Here is a 22,197-nt window from a genome sequence, read left to right as displayed (position 1 = left end):
GAGGGTCAACTGAAAACGGAGAGAGGTGCTTTCTTATGATTTACAAAGCAGGGACAGTCTGCAGTTGTTTCAAGAAAGCAGTTTAATTAACAGGCAAGCTACTGAGTTTAAAAGTTGAATTTTTTGTATGCTCTTACCATGGGCGTCCACGGGGGGGGGGGGGGCAAGGGGGTGACCGCCAGTCTGTCCGGTGCTGGACCAGTGACAATGTGGTATTATCACTCAGGCAGCGCACACGGAGGCCGTCAACATTTCTTTTACGAATGCCTATGGTCCCCTTAATTTTCACAATTACAGCAGGCTGTGCTGTTCCCCTGCGAGAAGCCCCAGGAGTTAAAACGTTCTCTCACTTGGGGCCTCTCGCACTTCTCTTTGAAGTCTAGAGGCTGCAGAGCCCCTCCCCGACCTCGAGCAGACTGTGGACAGGCCCATTGTCATTCTGTCGGCTGCTGATCATCACATAAAGAATGACAATGGGCCGTCTGCCTTTAACGTGCCTTGCAGACATCCTTCATGTGTCAGCAAACACCGCTGCAGCAGCGCGGCCAGACACTCTGCTCTATGGGAGCATGGTGATTCACAACAAAGCCTCATTAAAGTCTTTTAAAGACCTGTGAAGTACTGGGGTGAGGCTGTGTGTGTGCCTGGAAAGCTGGGGTGAGGTGACAGAGGGTGACAGACAGAGGGTGACAGAGGGAGGGAGACAAAGGGGAGACAGACAGGGGGAGACAGACAGAGGGAGAGACAGATGGAGACAGACTGAGGGAGGCAGAGGAAGACAGACAGAGGGAGGAGGGTGACAGAGGAAGGTAGACAGAGGGAGAGGGAGGGAGATAGAGGGAGAGAGAGCGAGAGAGAGAGAGAGAGAGAGCGAGCGAGAGAGAAAGAAAGATGTGTGTATGTCGGGTCTGGTGGCTCAGTGGACGAACGCGTCCGCTGCCGGGGCATGTGTTCAACCTCATGAAAATAGTTTTTTTGTTGCTCTAGCCCCACCCTCTCCCCCACCGCCCCAGCCCCCACCGGTGCAGCCCTCGGCCACAAACCACACTGTCAATTTGGCCCCAAGAGAAAGTTTGTGAGTACCCATGCTCTAGAACCACATCAACCTGATTTAGAATTTTTTTGTTTTTTTCTGGCCATTTTTTGTTTTCCCCTCTGTTTTATTGTAGTCCCAGGTCATCTGCTGTGGCGCCTCACAAGATTTTTCTCGTCCCCCTATGGGTCTCTTTGTTAATTTAAGCTCTTTGTCTTATTAGATTTTTTTTAAATGTATTTAATACTTGTGCTAAATCATGTTGGAGGATGGTGATGAAGTTAAAATGTTGCCCCCCCCCCCGGAAACATTTCTGCGGACGGATCTTACGGCCTGTTCTGTAATTCTCTGCTGAGGAGCGCTGTCATTCTTGCGCTTGCTTGAAGTAAAGTTGTAGTCCTTCTTCTATTTTTGTGAAACGTCCCGGTTTTTGGCTTTAAAATTCCGGTCACCCAGTGTTAACAACCCAAGCTTTCCCTGGCCTTGGGCAGCAGTGGCTGTTAGCAGCCTCAGGGAGTCTCTGAAAAGAGGTTTATTGACCTCACCATTTGCAGTCATTCAGGACTTCATTCGGGAGTTGCACTCCATACAAGGTAAGGCGGAAATAGAGGTTTGTGTAGCATCGTGCTACAAAGAACCACAGATGCTAGTCATGCTTTTAACTGGAGCTTTATTTATCAGCCTCCAGCCTCGTCCCTGTCCCTACTCTGACTGCCCTAGTTCCTGTCCCCAGCTTCTCCCGTTCCTGCTCCTCCCCTTAGCTCCACCCCCAACCACTAGACTACATCATACACAATCCCACCTCTCCCCCTTTCTTAACAAAATGAACCTAATTTCCACAGTGTTCTCACTTCTTCAATCCACCACACGGGTCGGCGGACGGCCTGTCCTTCAAGCCTCAGTAGTGTCGCATCAGTGGTGGGCTTGGCTTTGGTCAAACTTTCCGTTTTCCTAATCAGGGCATCCTTGACGACGTTGCGTGTGAACTGTTTATTCTCACATCCCGCAGTCAACATGTTTCCTTCTTGTGGGGAAACTGCTGTTGGCTCACATGCTCGATCTCTTCCATGAGTGGATAATGTTCTTGTTCTCTCCCGAGCACCCGCATCTACTTTTACTTCCTTTTGTCTTGTCCGGTCGAGGGCAACACTGCCCTCCAGTTCAGGGTCATGTGTACCAGACAGTACGGTAGTATCTGAGGAGATTGTCTTGGTTCGGTTCAGTACCTTATTCGCGGCCTCGGGTTGTCTGGCGAACTCTTGGGCTATCTGTGCATTTGCATGTCTCTCTCTCATCCGATGAGGATCTCTCTCAACTGACACGTCCGGCTTTCCTTGCAGAGTGACTGGCCGGTCCCGTCCCATACGATGACTAAGGTCCACTATCTCCGTTTCCATTTTGTAGGCCCTTCGAGTCAGTCTCGCGGACCCCTTCAGAGGTGACGGTGTATGATCTATGTCTGGATATACTTGTGACTGACAGGACAGGTTGTCTTGTGGAGTGACTGAGTATTCGGAGACCTTGGTGTGGGACATGTTGCTCTTGACGGGAAGAATGTCCTTTGGTTCCTCGGTGCGTTCGGGTGGTTGATGCCATGGCTGTTGTCGGGACCATGACTCGGTCGACTCAAGGGATTGGACAGACATGCTTTCTGAGACAGAGAAGTCTTTTGTCGACCTCCCGGATCGGACAGACGCGCTCTCTGAGTCAGAGGAGTTCCTAGCCATATTCTCTTTAGAATGTTTGATTGAGAGTGTATCGAGTAATGGATTTCTGAAATGAGTAGGCCATAACACGTTGTTCTTTAACTCAGGGTTGTCTTTGAGACACTCCTTCGGGCGCCTTTGTCGACTTGTCTTTGATGTTGTCTCATTTGAGAAGTTGTTCAACAACCACGTGCTTGTTCTTTGTGTGTGATCTCGAGGTTTTTTATCTTTGCCCTTCTCACACAATGTCAACGACTTCTTCTCAGTTTCTTCATTGGCACAGGTGCCATTGATGCGTTGGTCTTTTCCTGTCCGTTGTTGGGGAGGATCAGTTCGTCTTATGCAACATGTTTCTTCTTCCCCTTTGTTTGGTGCGCGGACACCTATGGTCCGGGTGTGATGTGTTCTCCTGCTGGATGTTCCCTCGGACTCATCTTCATAACTTGACGAAGAGTGTGACGAAGAGTGTTCCTGCGCCGATTTCCAGTGTTGACCATTTTGATCTCTTCTTCTATAGTTTGTCTTCCTTACCCTCCTGTTGTGCAGGTTGCCATCTTGTCCAGGAGTGCGATCTGTCTCACTTGACGCTCCCTCCTCGTCAGACTTTGAATGACATCTTGAGGGTGAAGAACTCCTTGGGGTTGTCCTTTGACTGGTTGACTCGGAGTCAAGTCAAGTCAAGTCAAGTCAGAATTTATATAGCGCACTACATACCCATAGGGTCTCAAGGCGCTTGAGGAAGAGGGAGGGGGGGTTTATTTATCGAATATCCATGTTTTAAGTTGTTTTCTGAAGGCTAGGTGGTTTTGAGTAAGGCGGAGGTGGATGGGAAGGGAATTCCAGGTCTTGGCCGCTAAGTAGGAGAAGGATCTTCCTCCCATGGTGGCTTTGTGGATGCGCGGTACAGCGGCGAGGGCTTGGTTGGACGAACGCAGCTGGCGGGTGGGGGTGTAAAAGGAAAGGCGCGTGTTGAGGCAATCGGGTCCAAGTTCGTAAAGGGCTTTGTGTGCGTGGGTGAGGAGACGAAACGTTATTCTCTTGTTGACGGGGAGCCAGTGAAGGTCTTTCAGGTGAGCGGAAATGTGGTCTGTGCGGGGGATGTCTAGTATGAGTCTGGCTGAAGCATTTTGGATGCGTTGGAGTTTTTTCTGTAGTTTTGCGGTGGAACCGGCGTAAAGGGTGTTTCCGTAGTCCAGGCGGCTTGTAACCAGTGCGTGGGTGACCATTTTTCTTGTTTCGGTGGGGATCCAGTGAAATGTTTTTTTGAGCATGCGTAGGATGTTGAAGCATGAGGATGAGACGGCGTTGACTTGTCTGGTCATCGAGAGTGAGGAGTCCAGGATGATGCCCAGGTTCCGTGCGTGGTCCGTCGGTATGGGGGCTTTTCCTAGGTCCGTTGGCCACCAAGAGTTGTCCCAGGCGGAAGGGGATGAGCCTAAGATGAGGACTTTGGTTTTGTTCGAGTTCAGTTTCAGACGGCTTTGCTTCATCCACTCGGCTACTTCTTTCATCCCTTCGTGTAGGTTGGTTTTGGCGGTGGTTGGGTCTTTGGTGAGTGAGAGGATCAGCTGAGTGTCATCAGCGTAGGAAATGATGTTGAGGTTGTGTTGACGTGCGATGGTTGCGAGGGGGCTCATGTAGACGTTGAAGAGGGTGGGGCTGAGTGATGATCCTTGCGGGACGCCGCAGATGACTTCGGTGGCCTCTGACTTAAAAGGGGGGAGGCGGACTCTCTGAGTTCTTCCAGCGAGGAACGAAATGATCCAGTCCAATGCTTTTCCTTGAATTCCGATGTTTCTGAGGCGTTGTATCAGGGTGCTGTGGCAGACTGTGTTGAAGGCTGCGGAGAGGTCAAGGAGGATAAGGGCGACTGTGTCTCCGTTGTTCAGTAGTGTTCGAATGTCGTCTGTTGCTGCGATGAGGGCGGTCTCGGTGCTGTGTTTGGCTCGGAAGCCAGACTGTGAGGGGTCGAGTGATTTGTTGGTTTCGAGGAAGGTGGCGAGCTGATTGTTAATGGCTTTCTCAATGACTTTGGCAGGGAATGGGAGGAGCGAGATGGGGCGGTAGTTTTTGAGTTCGGTGGGGTCAGCTGTGGGTTTCTTCAGAAGGGCGCTGAGTTCGGCGTGTTTCGAGCTATCTGGAAATGTGGCGGAGTTAAGGGAGCAGTTGATGACATCTCGGAGTTGGGGTGCGATGATGGAGTTTGCTTTGTTGAAGATATGATGGGGACATGGGTCTGTAGGGGAACCTGAGTGGATGGAGTTCATCAGGCGAATGGTCTCTTCTGTGGTGAATGGGTTCCATTCGAAAAGGATATTCGGAGGAGGTAACGGTTCGGAGGTGAGTGGGGTGGACTGGTTTGTAGGTTGACTGTCGAAGCTGTTATGGATGTCGGCGATTTTGTCATGAAAGAATGAGGCAAGGGAGTCGCAGAGGACTTGAGAGGGGGTGATGTCGTTAGAGCTGGCGGTGGGGTTGGTGAATTCTTTGATGATGTTGAAAAGTTCCTTACTGTTGTGGGCGTTGTTGTCTAGTCGGTCTTTGAGTGCTGATTTCTTGGCAGTCCGTATTAGTTGGTGGTGTTTGCGGGTGGCGTTTTTGAAGGCGGCTTGGGTGATAGTGTTCGGGTCTGTTTTCCAAGTTTTCTCCAGGGAACGGCAGAGCTTCTTGGATTTCTTAAGGTCATAGTTGAACCAGGGGGCGTTCTTGCTTCCTTGCTTGATTTGATGTTTTTTCAAGGGTGCTAATTTGTCGGCGGTTCGGGTTAGCCATTGTGTGAGGTTGATGGCGGCTTGGTTAGGGTTCGTTGAATAGGCAGGGGGTTTTTGAAGAAGCGATGTTGAGATCTGGTCGATGACGATTTTGTTCCAATTTCTTCGCAGAGTTGGTTGAGGGTGGTTGTGGATCGAGGTCTTATTGTAAATAAAGTGGATGCAGCTGTGGTCCGTCCAGTGGAGGGGTGTGGTATGAGTGAAGGAGATATGCTTGCTGGAAGTGAAGATAGGGTCTAGTGTGTGTCCTGCATAGTGTGTGGGGGTGTTAACAAGTTGTGTGAGTCCGAGATTGGCGAGATTGTCCAGAAGGGTGGTAGTGTTATTGTCGTTGATCTTTTCCAGATGAAAATTGGAGTACTCCTTGTCGCTTCCCTTGTCACTTTGTCTCTCCCGTTGTCTCTTCACTGGTCTGTCTTCCCTCTCTCTCCTGTTTGTTTTGTTGGTTGTCCGAGTTTTGTCTGTCCAGGCATCTTGACATTTTGCCTTCAGAGCTAGGTCCTTTGATTTGTCACTTGCCTTGATGTGCATTCCCATTTCGGCCTTCCTAATGATTTCTTCTAACGACCAATGCTCTCGCAGGATCTTGTGCTTTGTGTCAGGGTTTGCGCAGCCTTCACTTATCCGGAGACGAATTGCGTCCTCATCCGTGAAGGTGTTGAAATGGCAGCCTCGTACCAGTGTTTGCAACCGAATGATGAAAGTTGGCAATGGTTCGCCTGGTTCCTGCCGAGCTGTGTTGAAAACGATGCGATCATGGTCTACGTCTGCTTGTGCGGAGAGATGGGCACCCAGCTTCTCTTGGAGTCTTTCATAGATTTCTGTGTCTTTTTTGGAAAATGTTCTGATTGGACATCGGCCCTCAGGACCCACCAGATGGAGGAGTAGCATTAGACATTTTCTCTCTCTTTGTTCACCATTGGCGTCCAGAAAGTCACCCAATGTTGCCAGCCATTGGTTCCGTTGGAGACACAGACTCCAAGTATCATACTGCATCCCTGGGGGTGGTGTTTTAATGCAGGGGTTGGCCCGTTGTGCTACTCCTTCCCCCGCCATGAGAGGAGGATTCTGACCTATTGTCCTCTCGGGGCACGGAGTTGTTCACTGTGCTTCTCGTCTTCCTAGCAGTCTCTCTTTAGTCGGGGTCTTTGGTCCGGTCAATTTGCTTGGACGTTGATAATCTTTGCGACTATCACAGTATGCACCAGTGAATAGAGCTTAGCTTTCTTGAGTTTGGAATGTCCACCACTCAGCTGCACTGTACTAGACACAGGGCTCCCTCCCTTTAGCGTCGCATGCTAGTCGCTGGTGGTCTGTAACTCCTCGGTGATGCTGGGCACGTTTGACATCATTGTTCGTTCGGACTTTTCCTTTACACTAGTGCAAGTCCTCCAGTCACTTCATTGACGCGAGAAGTCTAGTGCAGGTTGTGCTGGTTTCCGAGACTGTCTTTTGTCGTCTTGCCCTCTTCTGAATTCTTTTGCAATTCTGCCCAGCAGCCCTTCTCCCTTTTGCGCTCTTTGATATGTGCTTTACCTATTGATCGTATTTGCCTACGCTTGTTAGCTTACTGCACCTCAGGCAGGTGTCCGTGCTTGTTCGGTGTCAGTCTCTTGCGTTCACTCGTGCTTGTTTTCTTGTTGCACCTCTTGCGCTCGCTCGTGTTTGTTTTGTGTCGACTCTTGTGTTTGCTTGTGCTTATTTATTTGTTTAGCCTCTTGCGTTGGCTCGTGCTTGTTGTGTTGCTGTGGCTTTGTACTTGTCAACGTTTGTTTGTTTCTTCTTGCCAATGTTTGTTTATTTGCTCTAGTCAGTGCTTGTTTGTTTCTTCTTGCCAATGCTTGTTTATTTGCTCTAGTCAGTGCTTGTTTGTTTCTTCTTGCCAATGCTTGTTTGTTTGCTTTCGTCAATGCTTGTTTGTTTCTTCTTGCCAATGCTTGTTTGTTGCTTCAGGCTCTTTGCCTGACTTCAAAATGGCCGCCGATGATCCCTCGCAGGGGATTGGTCAATATTGCCTGACTTCAAAATGGCCGCTGGGAATCTCGTTTTCAGCGAGATTTCAGTCGTTTCTTCGACCGGAGCCACTCATTCACTCGGCGCTTCGATTTTCCACTCACCACTTGTCGTTTTCAGCCGCGATCCACCGCCAGAGTCACTGCTGCAGGTGAGGTTCTTTTGCCGCCGGAGTGGGCTCCCGGTTGGTTCTTTCTGGTCATTTGCTCAAGCCTCACGCGTGGGGCGAGCTTTACTCCTTCTGCCGCCGGGTGGGCTCCGGTGGGCACTTTCGCTCGAGCCTCACACGTGGGGCGAGCTTTACTCCTTCTGCCGCCGGGTGGGCTCCGGTGGGCACTTTCGCTCGAGCCTCACACGTAGGGCGAGCTTCGCTTCTTCTGCCGCCGGGTGGACTCCGGTGGGCACTTCAGTCTCCACGCTCCAGCCCCCACACGCGGGGCGAGCAGCTCCAGGTCAGTCGCCGCCGGGGTGAGCACCCGGTGGGCGTTTTGGACTTCACGCTCCAGCCCCCACACACGAGGGGCGAGCTTCGATCGCGACAGTCGCGAAGGCGGGCTTTTCACTTGCGCCGCAGGGGACAGGGTTGTGCAGCGTCGCAGGATCAGCACAGGTCACAAGGTGCGCCCGATCCCACCCTCGTCGCCAGTTGTAGCATCGCGCTACAAAGAACCACAGACGCTAGTCATGCTTTTAACTGGAGCTTTAGTTATCAGCCTCCAGCCTCGTCCCTGTCCCTACTCTGACTGCCCTAGTTCCTGTCCCCAGCTCCTCCCGTTCCTGCTCCTCCCCTTAGCTCCACCCCCCAACCACTAGACTACATCATACACAATCCCACAGTTTGGTGGGGGTCTTATGTGCTCTTTGTGCCGGGGCTTGCCCGGACCAGCGCGGGAAATGGAAGTCAGCATGCTGATGCTCCTTAAGGACAGCAAGGTGAACTCAGCTGTATCTGTCGTACCGGTGCTCTGCATTTTGTTTTGAGGGCATGTCTTCATTTTATTTTTCCCGTAGGTGGCGCTGTTGGCTCTATTATTGGTCGAAGTAGTCGGGTTTTGCTGGGTGCATTTTTTCACGGATTATTTGTGCTCATTCCTTGTTTCTACAATACGGACCTGTTACATGCATACCGCTGTGTGGAAAGAGACTGCGGAGGTTTAGGTTTGCGGATCGTTTCCTATTTTACAGCCAAGTTACTGGAACAAGGCCATATGTACCAACAAATGTTCCCTTAACACAAAAAAAGGTAAAACCCGTTGATACATCTGGCCCCCGTGTATTATTGAGCTGAGGAGATGTTGTGTTTGGACATAGACATTTGCATTCAAGGTTCTAACATTTGCCTGGGTTCCAAGATACAGGCAAGGATCCGGTAGTCAGCATGCCCTCCAATCAGGTAAAACGTAAATCTGACGTGGAGTTGATTATGTGGCGCCTGGACGCCATGGACCAGGTGCTGGCTCTCTTGCAACCAGCACTGGCTTCATTGTCATAGAAAGAGGGTAGCCAGTAACATGACAATACTCCAATGGTACCACGGGACACAACAACTGATTAAGAGGAGCACCCAAGGAGCAGGGAGTCCCACCAAACTCTATATCAGGACCGGAGGGTCCGATTATGGTTTCTCATTTATTTTAATAGAAATGCTCAGCAGCTAATCATAAAACAGTATGGAAAAAACAAACTACAATACCCATGAGTATTTGGGTTTCACATGACAGATCATAGAGTCCTTAGTATAAAAAGTCCCATGGAGAATACCAACTCCTCTTTCTTTGCTGCTCCGCAGCCAGTTAAGTGCCTCATGTTTTATTGCAATGTGCTTATTACTTTACTCTCGTTCTTTATATGCTAGTTTGCTTGCCTCTTGCATCCGCTTGTCTGCTGCTTTGTCAGCGCTGTGTGCATGCTGCATTTTGGCGTCTTTTTCAGGCTGCCCCGTTCGTGCTGCTCGCGTCTGTGTCCCACTTTCACATCCGCTTTGTTTCATCAGCGGTGCATAGCGGGAGTGTGTGTGCACCTCCCTCCAGTCGGGTGCTGTGCGCCCGTATCTGTCTTTTGTGTGGAGCGGGAGTTTGGGGGACTGAAAGGACTACGAATCTTATCTCGTAGTCCTTTCTTTGTGTTTGAATCGGCAGACGGCCATTCCGTGCCTGCGCGGCGGACATTTTGGATGTTTATGTCCGTTTTTACGGACTTCTCACAGAAAACGCCGCTTTCTCAGCGCGACTGCCCACCAGCCTGCTTGTGTTGTCCCCATTTACGCCCCAAATTTATAAAAAAAATACACTTTTGGGCAGCACAATCTTCATAGGCTTTGCTTAGAGTGGCTGTTTTAAGCAAGCCCTCCCTCCACTTTCAATTTACTTTTCTTTCAGTCAGGTTCATTCCTGTCACATCTGGCTTGCTTTTGGGCCTTGAGCCACTCCCCCTGATTTTGCCTTCGGCAATCTATACTTCCTTCCTCTAGTGGGCATTGATTGATACACTTGGTGTAAAGATGGAAGAGTACTATGAGGAAGATGATTACTATGAGGAAGATGCTTCTGGTTCCATGGAGCAGGATTTAGTTGATGCTCTGGACCAGGGCGTCCAACACTCTGTGAATAAAGCACTGGTTCGCGCAATAACTCCATTGAAGCGCCACCTCTCTCAATACGCCATGCAACAGGGTTGGTTGCCTTCCGCGTCATTGCGCGCTTCCTCTTCAAAGTCTCCCCACAATCGTCATAAGTCCGATTTAAAAAAATTGGCAAAGGCTTTGTCCAGTGACCATTCTGGAAGTAAATCCTCCAAAGATGTTTTGTCCTTCGAGGTTCCATTGACGGATACTGATGACTCCACATACCCTTCTTCTTCGGATCATGATGATTTTGTTGATGGGCCGACGCATCCTCAACTTCTCACTTTTGAGCCCTCTGATATTATACATCCTAATTCCTCCTCTTGGCTTCCGTCTCCAGCTGTGGCTGAATATGTTCAAGCACATATTCGTCAGCCATTTGAAAAGGGTGTTAGGGCTCGCCTTCGCTCTGAGTGTCCGCGCCCTGACTTGGCGGACAGTTTGGCTGACACTCCGGAGGTGGACCCTACTATGGTCACATATCTTAAAAAATATGCAAAAGACCCAAAAAAGGGTTATGATAGGGCATGGCGCTCCTGCCAGGATCAGCTGTTGGATTTGCTAGGCCCTCTTACGAAGATCTTGGACCTGGGGTTTCAAGCCAAAGAGTCTTCAGCTCTTGTGGATCCGGACAAATTGATCGAATGGTCCCAGAGGACAACATGCCAGTTAGGGAATGCCAATTGTGCAATGTCCTGCGAGCGTCGCCGCTCCATTCTTCTTAAGGTGGATCCTAAACTGGCGGAGCTGTCCTTGTCCGAATCCAGCCCCTTAGCTTAGGGTTTGTTATTTGGCCAACCATTCCTAAAGGAGCTAACAAAATTTGTTGCGACTTTTAGTGGGCTGGATAAGGCACAAGAGTCTCTTAGGAGAGCCTTTCGCCCGTTTTTTGCAAGGGCCGGGCGATACAGGGGACGATCGTTCGGCCGCGGCTCTCACCAGAATTTCCAGAGGGGATTCCAGTCCCAAAGGGGTGGAGGACAAGACTCTGGCTACAACACCAGAGCCTCCTTCTGTCCCTCTCATAAGGGGAGAGGTCAATACAAGAAAGGACGCTACAATGGTTCCCAAGGAGGACATCGTGACTCCAACACTTCAGGTGCGATTGATCCCAGCTTCAGAGGTTGTCTTAGGGGGCAGGGTTCATTTTTTTCTCCCAAATTGGCGTCTCATCTCCAGCGATGCATGGGTGTTGGAGACTGTTCAGGGTTACAAGATAGAATTCTACAGTTCCCAACATCAGTCCCATCCTCCTACTCCCCTAGTTTTTTCCCTTCAAGAACAAGAGTTCATTTCAGCGGAGATCGATTCCCTTCTGCAAAAAGGGGCCATTCTGCGAACTTCTCGTCATCCACAGGGTTTCGCAAGCACAGTTTTCCTGGTCCAGAAGAAGGGGGGTGGATCCCGTTTAGTTCTCAATCTCAAAGAATTCAACGGAGGAGTGGTTTATCGCCATTTCAAGATGGAAGGAATCCATCTTCTGAGAGATCTTCTTCGGGAAGGGGACTGGATGGTCCGCCTCGACCTGAAGGATGCGTACTTATCGGTTCCCATTTACGGTCCTCATCGTTGGTTCCTGCAATTCCAATGGCAGGGGACTTGGGTCGAGTGCAAGGTTCTCCCGTTCAGCCTCTCGTCGGCACCTTGGTGCTTCACGAAGCTACTGAGGCCCGTCGTTGAATCATTGCGAGCCCGGGGTGTTCGTCTAATCATCTATCTGGACGACATTCTGATCATGGCGGATTGTCCTCAAAAGTTGATGACGCACCTGGAGTGGTCCATCAATCTTTTACAGTCGCTGGGTTTTCTGGTAAACCCTCAGAAATCGATTTTCCTTCCGTCTCAGTCAATAGAATTTCTGGGTTTCCAGGTCAATTCCCTCTCTTGTCAGCTCCTCTTGCCCAAACAAAAGATTTGTTACATCAAGAGGGAATTGAACTTACTTTTTTCCAGACAGAGTTTGTCGTTGAGGTCTATAGCTCGGATTGTCGGTCTGTTAGCTTCCTCGATTCAGGTGATCTTCCCAGGCCCTCTTCATTACCGGGCGCTTCAACGTTTGAAGATCCGTCATCTCCAAAAAGGCCTTCGCTATTCAGATCTGGTCCCTCTTTCAGAGGAAGCGAGGTGGGAGATGCGGTGGGGGTTGGACCATATGGAGTCCTGGAATGGACGAGCCCTGTTCGGAGCCTCCCCAGAGCTGGTGATAGCATCCGATGCCAGTCTGTGGGGCTGGGGAGCCCGTTACGGTCCGTTGTCAATGGGGGGTTGGTGGTCTCAGGAGGAGTTGTCTCTCCATATAAACTGCCTGGAACTACTAGCGGGATCTTTTGCGATCCGTTGTTTCTCTCTACGCCAGACCAATTTTTGCATACTTCTCCGCATGGACAATATTTCGGCGGTGCGGTATGTCAACCAGTTGGGCGGGACGAAGTCCAAGATTTTGGCGGAAATCACCAAGGATTTTTGGCACTTTTGTCTTCAAAGGAAGATCACAGTTATTGCAGAATATCTCCCCGGTCGCAGCAATCTGATTGCGGACTGGAACTCATGACATCTTCGGGATTTCAGCGATTGGAGGCTTCATCCTTGGATGCTCCGCTCTCTATCCCGTATGTGGGGCCGGTGTCAGATCGACCTGTTTGCATCTCATCTCAACACTTAGCTTCCCCTGTTTTTCAGCTGGCGACCAGATCCGGAAGCCCTGGCCACGGATGCATTTCTGCAGACCTGGCCCTCGCTCCTGTGCTACGCCTTTCCACCATTCATGATGATTCCCAGGCTCCTGACTCGCACAAATCATTATCAGTCTGAGCTGATTCTGATCACTCCTCTGCGGAGGGCTCAAGCTTGGTTCCCAGTTCTCCTGGAAATGAGTTGTGCAGTACCACTCCTTCTTCCCCAGTGGTGGAATCTCTTGCTGGACCCTCTCGGCAATCCACACCCCCTGATCGAGTCAAGCCACCTTCTCCTAGTTGCGTGGCGAATTTCGGGGAACGCTGGCAAGTCCCAGGCCTTTTGCGAGACGCTACCAGATTTATCAGCGAGGCTTGGTCACCCAACACCCCCAAACGTTATGCAGGTGTTTGAAAACGATGGTGTGATTGGTGTGCTCAACGGAAGATGGATCCCGCATCAGCAGATATCTCTCTGATTGTTAATTGTCTGGCTTCCATCGCCACGTCCGGTCTTGCTTATCGAACAGTTAATTATTTCCGTTCAGCTATTTCAGCAGGTCATTTCAATATTGACGGCAAGCCTGCGGGGGAACATCCTTTGATTTCTAAGTTTCTAAGTCGCCTAGTGAAACCACCGTGTCCAAAATATGTTGTACTATGGGATGTTTCCATTGTTTTGCGATTCTTGGAGGACTGGCCTTCCAATTCTTCTCTATCCCGCAAGCAACTTTCAGCAAAATTGACTATGCTTTTGTGTCTTGTTTCATGCAAGCGCTGTCCGATGTTCGTGCACTGGATCCGGCAGGTCACAGTTTCACGCCTGAGGGTGTTACCTTTGCTATTTCCAGACGCACTAAATGTAATACGTCTTCTGTTACCTATCCATCTTTTCCCAATAACCCCAAACTTTGCGTGGTTCAATGTGTTAAGGATTATGAGGTGAGTACTGCTCCTTTTTCATCAGGATATGCAAGGTCAATTGTTAATTGCTTTACAGAAGCCTTTTCGTCCTGTCACCCCAGCTACGTTGGCCTGCTGGGTCAGATGGCTCATGTCTGAGGCTGGTATTGATGTCTCTAGGTTTGGTGCACATTCAACACGGGGGGCTATGGCTTCTAAAGCTTTTTCAATAGGAGTGACTTTGATTGACATCATGAAGGCAGCTGATTGGTCGTCTGATTCTGTATTTAAGACCTTTTATTATAAACCAATTGCACATATTGCTTCTGTTGTGGTGGATCAGCTTTGAACAAGCATAATCGGAGCCTCCGGTCCTGACATAGAATTCAAAATTTGCGAACATACGTGACAAGAATTTTCGATTCTAATAAGGACACGGGCGAGGATTATCCCACCCATCTTTCTGCATATTGCAAATGTTACCTTGTATTTGATTATTGCTAATTGCATATGATATTTGCATATTACTGCTCCTTGTTTTTACCCCCCTTGTTTTTGTACTTTTCTATGTACAAGGAATGTGTATTACGACTCTACATATTTTTTCAGGGTCTGATCCTAAATAAGAGACTGCTGTCTGGACCGGTTCATCCTGCCTAATGATTATATTCAGTTTCCAGTTGTCTATGGCTTCAAGTATCCGGACCTTTTAAGGGATTTCTGTTCCGTTGGTTTACTCTTTTTCTGAACTTCGTATTGGACTGACCTTTTTCATTTTTAACTGTTTTAGTCGCCAAAGAAAGAGGAGTTGGTATTCTCCATGGGACGTTTTATACTAAGGACTATATGATCTGTCATGTGATACCCAAATACTCATGGGTATTGTAGTTTGTTTTTTCCATACTGTTTTATGATTGGCTGCTGAGCATTTCTATGAAAAGAAATGAGAAAGCATAATCCTCGCCGCCGTGTCCTTAATAGAATTGAAAATTCTTGTCACGTATGTTCGCAAATTTTGAAATCAGCATTCCCTCCAGTCCCAAAGCAGGCTAGAAGAGTTACACCCAAGGTTGGTGGGAAGAAACCCACTGCAGGGGGCACTATCGGGGGAGCCAACAGTTCCCAGTCAGGGGCAGGCAGACAAGAAAACTGGAATCGGCATGATTGATGTACTACTGGCCCCAGGGAAAGAAGCGGCAGGGTCAGTAAGTGAGCAGGGTGATAAGGAAGACCTAGTTAGTAGCTTAGCCAAAGTGTGACCGTGGCAAACAAGATTGGGAAACGCTAAGCAGGTAGATCAAGCGGGGGAAGGTACAGCAAATGGCCACAGCAAGGAGCTTGGTGGGAGGAGCTATTTCCAAACAGCAGGAAGATGCTGTAGATACCAGGGAGACACCTAAGGTTCCGGCGGCGGCATCACCTGAGTCCGCCACTGTTGCCACACTCGCTACACTATCAGTAGGAGGGTCCGCCATGAGTAGCAAAGGTGAGGGTGTGACCCAGTCTGGTAGCACACGTGACCATGTGCTGTCTCCTAGGGAGCAGTTACGTTTTTTCCTTTCTGAGGTGATACGGGCAAAGATTAAAAAAGGGGCATATGTTGATATTTTTGAGCTTACCATTGTGAAGCCAGCAGAGGAAGATAGTTAAGAGAATAAGGACTGTAATCATAAATAGAAGAAACCTAAGGTTGAAGAAACTATAATGAATCGGATCAAAGGTTTTACCATTTATCAGTCGGTCCTGCTCGAGAAATTTCCAGATTTGGGCCCACAGATGCATATTATATGAGCAAGAAAGTGGGTGCCTACAAGGAATTTGGAGGGTCCAGTTGGAAAAATTGCGATAAGGCATTCAGGTAAAAGAAAACCACAAACTCTTCCATACATTGTGATCAGACTGATGTGAATGATTGGTTGCGTTATATGATGCTGAGGAAACCTAAGGTTAATGGTCAGTCACCCTTGCGGGTTTCGGTGGGAGGAGGGTATTTTGGGCATTCAACAAAAAGGCATGTACCAGACCCCAGGTGTCTTGCAAATTCAAGTACAATTGCTCCTTTTGCGGTACAGCTAGGGCACCCAGAGTTCAAATGCTTCAAGAAGTCAAGGAAAAAGGGAGGGCAGAAATGAGGGTTGACCCTTCCTTGGTTGTGGGTGACCCATCCCATGTGTCTCTCTTGGTCTTGAACCCTTGGCTAAATTTGTATCCACTGCATGAAGTTGCACAACAGTTGTATGAGGGTTTCCGCTATAGCTTCAGAATCCCAGCGCCAATGTTGAAGAACTGGGTTTGAACAAGCTAGTGGGACCTTTTGACAGCCCCTCTCTTGATGGTTTTGTCCGCGTCCCCTTAGGGCTGGTACCTATAAAGGACCCTGGTAGATTTAGAATAATGCACAACACTCAGCCCCTTGTGGAGCATCGGTAAATAATGCAATTGACCCAGTGCTCTCTGAAGCTGCATCCCTTGATGACTCCCTGTCATTATTAAGGCAGCTGGGTCCAGGGGCCCTAATGGCAAAGGCAGATGTAGAGTCAGCCTCAGCCTTCCGGGTTTACCATCTCTCCCTGGTGACTACCATTTATTGGGTTTCCAGTGGAAGTTCTTTTATGACAGATGTATGCCCATGGGGTGTTCAGTTACTTGTGCATATTTTGAACAGTTCAGTACCTTTTTGGAATGGGTTTTTAGACAAGCATCTGGGTCGACCTCTGTGATTCACTACTTAGATGATATCTTGTTCATGGGACTGTGTGGCTCTGACAGGCGTGCTAGGTCTTTGGTTACATTCGAGTCTCTAATAGCTGAGTTTGGGATACTGTTAGCTCATGAAAAGACAACAGGGCCAGCCACATCCTTGGGATAGAAATTGATTCAGTACAAGGAGGGCATAGGTTACCTCTTGACAAGGTGATGCTTTCTGGGCATCCCTGGAAACATCTCTGGGGCCGAAAGGGCCAAAAAGGTCACTCTACATCAGTTACCGTTAATAGTGGGACAACTCAATTTTGCCTTACAGATAATCCCAAAGAGTCACCCTTTCACCAGCTCTATAGCACAAGCCATGTCAAGTTTAAAAGAAAAGCACCATAAAACGCGCCTGTCCACTGACGTTAAACAAGGTTTAAGGATTTGGCTGGCGTTTCTAAAGGATTTTAATAGGGCAATGGTATGGCCAGCACCTTTTAGGTCAAATCAAGAACTTAATTTGTTTACCGATTCAGCAGACAGCATTGCTTTTGGGGCCATTTTAGGCACAAAGTGCCTGGTCTCAGCCTTTGCAGTCTTCAGGGTTGACTGAGAACATCACCTTCTTGGAGTTATTTCCCATAGTGGTGGCATTACACATATGGGTAGACCAATTTCACAATCAATCCATTCTTTTTTGGTCCAACAATATGGCGGTGGTTGAATGTATTAATTTCCAGCATGACAAATGCAAAAGAGTACCGAGCTTGATAAAGCTTGATAAATAAATTGATATTAATCTGTTTAAGAAATAACATTCTGTTTAAAGCTAAACATGTCCAGGTATTTTCAATAATGCAGCTGATGCCATGTCTCATTTCAAGCTACAGGAGTTTCAGTGCTTCCACCCAGGGGCAGAGTTGGAACCCACATATGTTCTGGGACAGCTGTGGAACCTTGCTGCTCAACTTTTGCAGATCTAGTGCCAGCCAGCCTTGCACTAAAAATAAGGCTGGCATATGAATAGGTGTTTCACTGTTACATGGCATACATCTCTGGCAACCCCCAAGCGCAGCCTTTTTCTATGAATAGTTGGGTTTTCTTGAGCACTTACGATTGCATGGTTGATCAGTAGTAAGAGCTAGGCTTCAAATTTCAGCCATGGACTTTTTCACGAAGTTGGGGGGGGGGCACAGATCATTCCTGATCTTTCCTTTTTAGACAGGTCCTCAAGGTGTGGGAAAGGTTGGCAGGAACAATCCCAGGTCAGAGGCACTCCACTGACATGGACAAGCTGGAAAGAATCCTATTAACTCTGGTCGGATATGCGATTCTGAATTTAAGGCAACACTGTTTGCAGCAACATTCGCGCTTGCTTTTTACAAGGCTTTTTGGGTTTCTGAGATTACAGCAGGATCTAAACAGGACGTTCATGGGGGGATTATGCGCAATCATGTGTACTGGAGGGAGAATGCCCTAGTAATTACCATACTACACTCAAAGGTGAACCAGTTGGGTAGAGGGGAAAGTTACTTTTGGGGAGGGCAGGTGGATTCTGTGGGTGCTCAGTGGCTGCGGTTCGCAGGTACTTACAGATTTGTCCCTCCGTAGCATCACCCTCTCTATTGGGATGCCGTGCACGAGATACCAATTCTCTTAGGTATTGCGCAAGGCCTTGCTGGCAGATGGCATTCAGGGAAAGATTAGTTCCCACTTCCTCAGGATAGGTGCAAAGACATCAGCAGTGGGGGCAGGGCTCAAAGCCAAAACAGTCAAAGGGATCAGGGAGTGGAAATCAGATTGCTATAAGCGCTACATTCGTCTCGATATGATATAGGCTTTTGGAGAATTAATTTGGTGACTTAAATATTAGAACCATTCTGTATCTCCTCTCAGTTTTCCAAGGAGCACATGGCTCCACCCAGTGTTTGGGTCCTTGATAATTCCTTAGTGCGATGCGCAAAGGTGTTCTTCAACCAGTACTGCGGACAGGCGGTTGAAGTGGGTTTTCTGTTTCTTTGCATCAGTAAAAGAGGTCTGCGTCTTGATGGGTTTCATCAGCTTGTGGAGGAGGTTTATTAACGATGGCTACCGCTGCCAGTGCTCATCATTATACACATAGGAGGCAATAACATGGCAACAATGGGAATAAGATACCTGTTCCAGAACTTAGTGATGGAAATTTCTTGGTTGGCAAAAGGGTTTCCAAGGGCTATCATTGCATTGTCCCTAATCATACCTAGGTGAGTATAAAGGTCAGTGTGGTCAGCTAAGGACCGTAATGAGTTGGACAGGCACTTGAATAACCAAATAGATCAGCTTCTCAATATAGCATTCTTAAAGATAATTCCTCATGGGTATCTCTTTGGGGTAGGAAATGTTCCACAGGGATGGAGTCCACTTGACGGACAGCGGCCATTGGCGGTTTGTTGAGAATTTGGTAGCATTTGTGATGTAGAGGTTCTCTCAACACTATGTATGTCAAATCTTGGGGGGGATTCCTGGCTGGATGGGGATCTTCACAGGCCTGTGGCAGGGAAGGAGTCATGTTTGGACACAAAGTAGTTGGACAACCTTGGCACCAGGAATAGATGTACAGGTGAGTTCAAGATGGAATTGGAAGGCTTTGGCTCAAACCTGGGCTAGGGGTGCTGTGGGGGTGTAGAGAAGGGCTTGGGATACCTGCTACAGCAATTATCCATAGCCTCCATGGCCCTGGGGATGTCAGGGATTGGTTACTGCACAAGGGGACCAAGGTATAAACTGTTTGCCCAGGCCCATCCCCTATTGGGTGCCAGGGTAAATCCCTTCTTCGGGTTGGCACTGGCATGGTTGTGTTTTTTGGGGTCCAGGTTTCATGCTGGCCCACACTTCCTCTGTCTTGAAGATGCAAGTGAGTTCTCCTTTTGAATTGCAACTTGTTTTTATGGGAATTACAATCCCTGAGTCAATCAGAATAGTTGATGCCATGGGGACCTGGGTGTTGGTTTACCATGACTCCTTTAAAATCTCTAATGCAGGAATGTTGTCAGCTTGTCTCTGTCTCGCCAGGGGAAACTTCCAAAGTTACGGGGAAGGGGTATTGAAATCCTTGGGTGGGTAATTTGTATAGCCCCCAGCTGCGGACCAGGGGCAATGTCAACTGATGGTGGGCTTCCAAGACTGGTGCAGGCCAGATCGGACCAGTTCCAGGAGGTGGCCAACTGTGGGTGCCGTATTTTGAATTTTCACGGGCAACCCAAAATGCCTTCGATTGGCTGGCAGGGGAGTAATTGGGTGGCCTGGGCAGGTGGCAGGGGTAGCCAAGCAGGTTTAAAGCGAGACCTCAGCCCTACTCATCTTTAACTGTTTTTTGACTGTCTGGCTCTGACGACCACTAACGCGCCTGAATGCTGGACCTTCCTACCTTTGGGACCCAAGAAGAATCTAACTTTTTCCCACAAGCCCATCCTCTTCCGTAAGAGGAGACTTCTAGCAGGGAAGGAGTCATGCTTGGACACAGAGTAGGTGGACAACCTTAGCATCTGAAAAGAAAGTGCAGGTGAATTCAAGATTGAATTGGGAGCCTTTGGCTCAAATTGGAGGTTAGGGTGGCGTGGGGGTGTAGAGAAGGGCTCTGGACGCACGCTAGAGCGATTATCCTTAGCCTTCCACAGTACTCCATTACATGGCCCTGGGGATATCGGGGTGTGGTGGCGATGCCAGGGGACCAAGGTATGGCCCGGTTCCTCAGGCCCATGACCCATTGGGTGCCAGGGTGGATACCTTCTTTGTGTTGGCCCTGGCATGGTTGTGTTTTTTGGGGGTCCAAAATTCATGCTGGCCCATGCTCCCTCTATCTTGAAGGGGCATGGGAGTTTGCCTTGTGATATGCAACTTGATGTAGAGGGGTCACGGCACCCAAGTCAATCAGAATAATTGAGGCCATTTGTGCCTAGGGGGTGGTCAACCATGACTCCTTAAAGGTCTCTAATGCAGGAATGTCATCAGCTTATCTCTGTCTCCCTAGGTAGAACTTCCAACCTTGCAGGGAAGGGGGGATTGGAATCCTTGGGTGGGTGATTTGGATAGGTCTTGGTACGGTCCCACACCTGTGAATCTTACCTCATGGGCAAATCTCAGATTATTAAAATTAAAAACTGCATCTCAAATCCAAAGGCTGTGGATCAAGGTGTCCCTCAAGGCTTTATCATTCTCTTACCCTTTTCAGCCTCTACATGGACCTTTAGGAGCCCTACTAAAAAGACCAGGATATTTTATCACCTCTATGCTGACAACACCCAAGTCTACCTCAAGGTGTACTTCAAACATGACATCTCACTCCTCGCCTCCACCCTCAACTCCATCCAAGTATGGATGACGTCTCATCACCTAAACTGAATCTCTCCAAAACAGAATTCCTTCTTATCTCTACCTCAAACACTCCAATTCAATCATGGACTGATAATCTGAACATTCTTAACTGCAAACCTACTATAGTTGACAGTGCCAAATCCCTAGGCGTCATGATGGACAAAAGACTTAACTTCCAATCCCAAATCAACTAATGGGCAAGAATGCACGCTTCCAATTATGCCTTCTCTAGTCAATCAGATGTTTTATTTCTGAGCAACACCTGAAACATGTTCAATCTTTGGCACTCCCCAGAAGGGACTACTGTAATTCTCTCCATGCAGGCCTCCTCAGGACCCAACTATCTCCTTTAAATCCCATTGTCCATTTGGCTGCACATTTGTCTGTGGGGCTAAAAGAAACAACCATATCACACCTATGCTGATAAATCTTTGCTGGCTTCCTATTGAAGTTAGATCAATATGCAAGACTGCTTGTATCACCCATAAAGCCATTCACCTTTCCACCCCTCGCTACCTACCTAATAAATTCAAAATATCAGGATGCTTTAGACCTTTATTTAATGCTGAAAATCTAGTGCTCAAACCTCCAACTTTCAAAAGGCGCAATCTTTCTCAGGTAATGTGACTAGAATCTAGTACTCACTAGCTCCAAACCTTCGCACCATCACCCCTTTCTGGATCTTCCAAATTGACCTTAAAACTCTTCTCTTGCCAAGCTCTTTACCAGGCAGACACCCTCACATTCTATGGCCTGACCCAGACTCTTACATGAAACATATGAGATCTCTGTAAATATGTAATATGTATTTGTGCAACCCTAATTGCTCTAACTTTTCTAAATATGTCCTCTTTAGTAAATATGTTATTTCTAAATATGTAACTCTCACCACGAGTAACCATAGTAGGTATACGTATTGGGGAAAGACCGGTTACAGCGGAAGCACTGCATCGCGTTGCTATCGCATCGCGACTATTACATCGCAGATGCCTGCACACCGCATGCTACTGCGACGCATGCCAAGACGCCGCAATGACTTTCAAAGCGCGAGGCATTACATCGCATTACAGGGCAAAGCCATGACATCGCCACAAAGCCCAAACAACCAGAAAAGCATTAACGATCCCAGATGGGTGATGTAAATGCTTACACAAAGCGCGAGGCATTACTGACATCGCCACAAAGCCCAAACAACCAGAAAAGCATTAACGATCCCAGATGGGTGATGTAAATGCTTACACAAAGCGCGAGGCATTACATCGCATTACAGGCATTACAGGGCAAAGCCATGACATCGCCACAAAGCCTAAACAACCAGAAAAGCATTAACGATCCCAGATGGGTGATGTAAATGCTTACAACCAAATAATGGAAAAGATTGGAAAAACGGAAAACCCATATGGGTGGATTTACCAACACATATTATATGATG

At 48.4% G+C, this 22,197-nt stretch overlaps 2 protein-coding genes across 5 annotated transcripts in view; one reads left to right on the top strand and one right to left on the bottom strand.

Moving 5' to 3' along the window:
• The window catches only part of LOC144784035 (GTPase IMAP family member 9-like), a 290,804-nt gene that overhangs the window by 52,043 nt on the left and 216,564 nt on the right, over nucleotides 1-22,197 (bottom strand). The gene's annotated exons all lie outside the window — the stretch shown is intronic.
• On the top strand, nucleotides 905-12,959 carry LOC144785225 (uncharacterized). The gene is made up of 2 exons (XM_078664250.1): nucleotides 905-1,647; nucleotides 8,361-12,959. The coding sequence occupies exon 2, from the start codon at nucleotides 10,024-10,026 to the stop codon at nucleotides 10,924-10,926; it is 903 nt and encodes a 300-aa protein (XP_078520376.1). The 5' UTR covers nucleotides 905-1,647; nucleotides 8,361-10,023; the 3' UTR covers nucleotides 10,927-12,959.

Source organism: Lissotriton helveticus, chromosome 10 (genome assembly GCF_964261635.1).
Source record: "Lissotriton helveticus chromosome 10, aLisHel1.1, whole genome shotgun sequence".
In the NCBI taxonomy this organism is placed as follows: domain Eukaryota; kingdom Metazoa; phylum Chordata; class Amphibia; order Caudata; family Salamandridae; genus Lissotriton; species Lissotriton helveticus.
The sequence above is the reverse complement of the archived record's forward strand: the minus strand, read 5'-3'. Positions and strand labels throughout refer to the sequence as shown.